We start from the raw sequence: 4,637 nt of genomic DNA on the forward strand, positions 1-4,637 counted from the left end.
GTGTGTGTGTGTGTGTGTGTGTGTGTGTGTGTGTGTGTGTGTGTGTGTATACACATTCCTACATAACCATATCTATGTATTGAATTATATATGAGAGGGGAACTATAATTTGGGGTTGTCTCTTATGAGCAAGAGGGATCCTCTTTAGGGGCCAGAAGAGACAAATCCTGAAAGTTATGGCTACAAGCCTAGAAGATGCTCTTCTTTCCCTGTCCTCCAAATATGAATAATAATATCTAGAGCTGGAAGAAAAGGACCCCAAAGGTTATCATCCAACTTCTGTTTTCAACAGATGAGGAAACTGAGACTCTCTGAGACAGAGAAATGAAGAGTTTTGCCCCCAAGTCACAAGCCAGGTAGCACAGTAAGGATTTTAACAAGTGGTAGAGATGAGATTTGAACTAGGACCTGATTTCAAAACCCATGTTGTTTTCTAACCCACCATGGTACCCCTCCACTCCTTGCAATGAATGTGATCTTTTTGGTGGTGGTGGGGGGGGGGAGGCATCTTCTTCCACCCTAAAGTCTCTAGTCTACAGAGCTCTTACCCTCTCCTCAATCTCTGTAGATTTCCTCATTTTCCAAGTCCCAAGCTATTTCTCCTGTCCCCCTAAGCTTTCTATCAACTCATGCCCTATCCGGCCTGGCAGCTTCAGGGCACCAGCTGTCTTTGGTCTTTGTGTGTCTTTCTACTGCTAACACCCCCCCATCCCCGGCCAGATTAAAGCCAACTGCTTTCATCCCCAGGCAGGTAACATTTGGCGGCGCCCTCCCCCCGAGGGGGCCTATCTGGCATCCCAGCTGGTGCGGCTTTGTCTGTGGGCAGCGCCATGTAAATGCCAGCCCCAGTGCTCGGGCACCGGAGCCAGCCCCTCTCTGATAGATGATTGATTTCCCATCCCTCAGCGCCAGCTCTTTCTTCTTCAGTCTTAGATGGTGAGAGGGGGAGCTGGGAGTAGAAAGAGCTCATGGGGGAACAATACAAAGGAGGGTTGATGATAAAAAGGCTAGAGAGAGACCAGTTGGACACTGGTCCTGCCTCAAACCTCTTCCTTGTGCCACCGTTACATAGAGCCAGATCGGGGTTCCAGCTCTGTATCCCTACCCCAGCAGTACAGCTGCTCCAAGGTCCCTGAACTACTCTGAGGAAGGGGAACCAGGGAGGCTTTCTTCCCCTTCAGGTGAGTCCTGGGCTCTCTTGACTCTAGGTATATCTTCCCTGCCATCTGGATTTAGGGAATGGTCAGAATCCTAATCTTGGAGGTTCAATTCCTAGCTCTACTAATGAACCTGAAGTGTGACTCTAGACAAGTCACTTCCTCCTCTCTGGGGATCAGCTTTCCCATCAGGTCCCTTATAGCTTTTTTTAACCCTTACCTTCCAAGTAATATTAAGTATTGGTTTCAAGGCAGAGGAGTGGTAAAGACTAGGCAATGAGGGTTATGTGACTTGCTCAGGATCACACAGCTAGGAAGTATCCAAGGTCAAATTTAAACCCAGGACCTCCTATCTCCAGAACTAAATCTCTATCCACTGAGCCAGCTGTCCCCCACATAACTTTTTATAATATCCGGTGATTCCAAGGAGAAGGAGGCAGAAAAGGGAGCTGAGGATTGAGCTCTGGCAGTCAGGGAGGAGATGATAAGGAGTAGCCTATTCTAGCCATCAGGGAACATTCTCCCTCCTCTTTTCCATTGACATCAAGGACTGGAGTCCTTGAAAGCTGAGCTGGGAACTTTCTTCCCCAAACCAGGTAGCTTGGCTCCTAGAACTGTGTTTTCTTTCCACTAATAATAGCAACCCATATTTCTAGAGCGATTTACACAGCAATTTCCTCCCCACAATCTTGAGAGGTAGATAGTGCAAGCATTATTATTCCACCTCCTAATTTTGCAGATTGGGAAGCCAAGACTCGAACCAAGTGACTTACCTGTGATTCAGATCTTAAACTGTGCTATAAAGCAGCGGTCATCAAAACAATATGGTCTGGCTAAGAGACAGAAGGGAGGATCAATGGAATAGACCAGGGGTAAATGACCTCAGCAAGCTAGTGTTCAGAGGGAGTGTGGCATAGTACATCTGTCATCAGATGGTTGGGGCTTGAATTCTAGCTCTGTTAAACTTTACTGCCTGTGTGACCCAGACAAGGCACTTAAATTTTATTAAATGAAGAGAATTAAATCCATTAGATGATTTGAGGTCCCTCCCAGCTCTAAAGCCATGATATCCAACCCAGTACTTTTTTGCTTACTCCCACAACTTTTCTTTGTAGACAAGGTTGGAATTTTCTCAGAAGGACTTTTGCTAAGACATTAAAGCAAAGTTTGGTGTAGCAGATTGGCAGAGGCAGCAAGCTGGCTTCAGCTATTGCCCTTGGCTACTTGTGTGGCCCTGGACAAGTCACTTAACTCCTGAGTATCCCAGGCTGCTCTCTCTAAGACTGTCAAAATTAGAGAAATTTAAAATGTCTATAAAATTATAGAAACCTATCGAAATTTTCTATAATTATAGGTTATGATTAAAAGTATAGGTAAAACACCCACTTTTATTCATAGTGGGAGTTTTCTATGACGATGAAGTCCATTGTGATTGTGCCTCCTACCTGGTCTCAGTTTCCTTATCTGGAGGCTGAGCTCCTAGGGCTGAGATGGCCAAGTTTCACAGTGGATAGAACTTTGAGTGAGAAAAACCTGATTTCAAATACAGCATCAGACACCTACTTTCTCTGTGATCCAGGGCAAGTCTTTTAATTGCCTCTGTTTTCTCAGCTGTAAAATAGGGTTAATAAGAGCACCTACCTCAAAGAGTTGTTGAAATGGTCAAATGAGATATTTGTAAAAAGAGCTTAATAGCACAGTGCGTGGCACTTAAATTTATTTTTCCTCCTAAAGAAGAAAAATCAGATACACATAATTCCAAATATTTGAATCCATGTAATCTCTTCAAGGGGTGCATTAATTTCAAGAATTGGAACCTTACTTTATAAGAGCAAGCACTTTTAGGGTAGAGACTTTTTAACATCAAGCCACCGATTGATTATACATAAATTGAGGGGAGGGGGCACATTCCTTTTCCTTAACTAAATTTTGGGGAAGTTTACCTCATACCCCCTTTTTATTCATAAATCATTCTCCCATGCTTCTCTTTCTTTTGGTCCCTTCCTAGCTAAGAGCTAACATGTAAACCCTTTGCAGATAGTATCTCACTATTCTCATGAAAGCCCTGAGAGGTAAGTGCTATTATTAGCTCCATTCTACAGATGAAGAAACTGAGGCAGATAGAGGGTAAATGACTTGCCCAGTGTCACATAGGTAGTGTCTGAGGCTGGATTTGCATTCAGGTGTTCCTGAATTTCAAACTCTTCCAGAAAATCTTCCACTTGGCCACCATGCTATGTGCCCCAAACCTCTCTAGGCCATAATTTACTTATCTGTAAAATGATGGGTTTGATTTGATGATCTCTGAGGTCCTCTCCAGTGCTCCATCTATGATTCTATGAACCCTGGTGGAAGGGTAGACATTTGGCTGTCAATGAAATTTTCAAACACCAATAGGTCTATTCTCTTCTCTCAAGGATAAAGAGCTTCTTCCTTATATCCCCTCTCCCTGGTACCTTCTCTTTTGGGCCAGCATTAGAACATAAGAGTATCTCCACTCCCTCCATCTACTGGTCTGTGCCCACAGACTGGGAGAAGGAGGAAAAGGGCTGTAAATGTGGATCTTTTCTTCCAAAGATAGCACCTCAATGGCGTCCCTCCTTCCCCTTCTATACCTCAACTAGGTTCCCTCAATCTGCTGGTGCGATCTCGGAACAAGGGGGCTCTGGAGACCCATGCATGGTCCCTGAGTGGTAATAGGGGTAATTCCTGGCAGCAGGCTCATGTTCCCATCAACCCCAGTGGGCCTTTCCAGGTGAGTAAGGGATAGTTTTTCTGCATGACTTCTGGGGGCTCCATAGCCTATCACTTCTTCAATCCCAGGTCCTATCCATAGATCCTGTACAGGATGATACTCTCCTGGTTTATCCTCTCTCCTCACATCTAGGCATGGACATTCTTCCCAGATCACCAGGCATACTGGTTGCCAGGACAAAGGTAGAGGGAGGAGCCATGCCCCTTAAAGTATTTCATGCACAAGGAATTTTTCTTCTCTCTGACTACCTATTATTTTGTTGGGTTTCTTCTGAACACAGTGGAGAAAGGAGGAAGAAGCTGCTGCAAAAAAGGGTACAGGGGAAGTGAGGAGACTTTGATGGAAAATTAACCTTTGCCCTGGCAGTTTCTCCTACAACTTCTTCTTTTCCTTTTCCCTCTGATCTCATTTCCCACCAGATTATCTTTGAGGGGGTTCGAGGCTCAGGCTATTTGGGGGACATTGCCATTGATGACGTCAGCCTGAAGAAGGGAGAGTGTCCTAGGAAACAAGTGGACCCCAATAAAGGTTTGGGGCTGTGAGGGGGAAGAGGTCTAAGGGGGAAGTTATGAAAGTCTGATGAAATTGTATTCAAATTTGTATAAATCCATCAAGGAAGTCTTTATTATAAATAAAGGAAAAGAAAGACAGGAAAGCAGGAAGAAAGAGATAGAAACAGAAAGAAAGGAAGGAAGGAAGAAAGAGGAAGAAGAGGAGGGAAGGAA

The 4,637-nt window shown here is 44.5% G+C and overlaps 1 protein-coding gene across 1 annotated transcript in view; it reads left to right on the forward strand.

Annotated features, from left to right (window-relative positions):
• Positions 1-4,510, forward strand: part of LOC123255841 (MAM domain-containing glycosylphosphatidylinositol anchor protein 1-like) — a gene marked incomplete at its 5' end in the record, with an annotated part of 7,677 nt that extends 3,167 nt beyond the window's left edge. Inside the window, 2 exons of the mRNA XM_044684569.1 lie at positions 3,782-3,912; positions 4,332-4,510. Of these exons, the coding sequence (XP_044540504.1) occupies positions 3,782-3,912; positions 4,332-4,454 (254 nt within the window). The remainder of the gene's footprint in view (positions 1-3,781; positions 3,913-4,331) is intronic.
• Between the last annotated feature and the right edge of the window lie 127 nt (positions 4,511-4,637).

Source organism: Gracilinanus agilis, unplaced genomic scaffold (genome assembly GCF_016433145.1).
Source record: "Gracilinanus agilis isolate LMUSP501 unplaced genomic scaffold, AgileGrace unplaced_scaffold52921, whole genome shotgun sequence".
Taxonomy (NCBI): Eukaryota; Metazoa; Chordata; class Mammalia; order Didelphimorphia; family Didelphidae; genus Gracilinanus; species Gracilinanus agilis.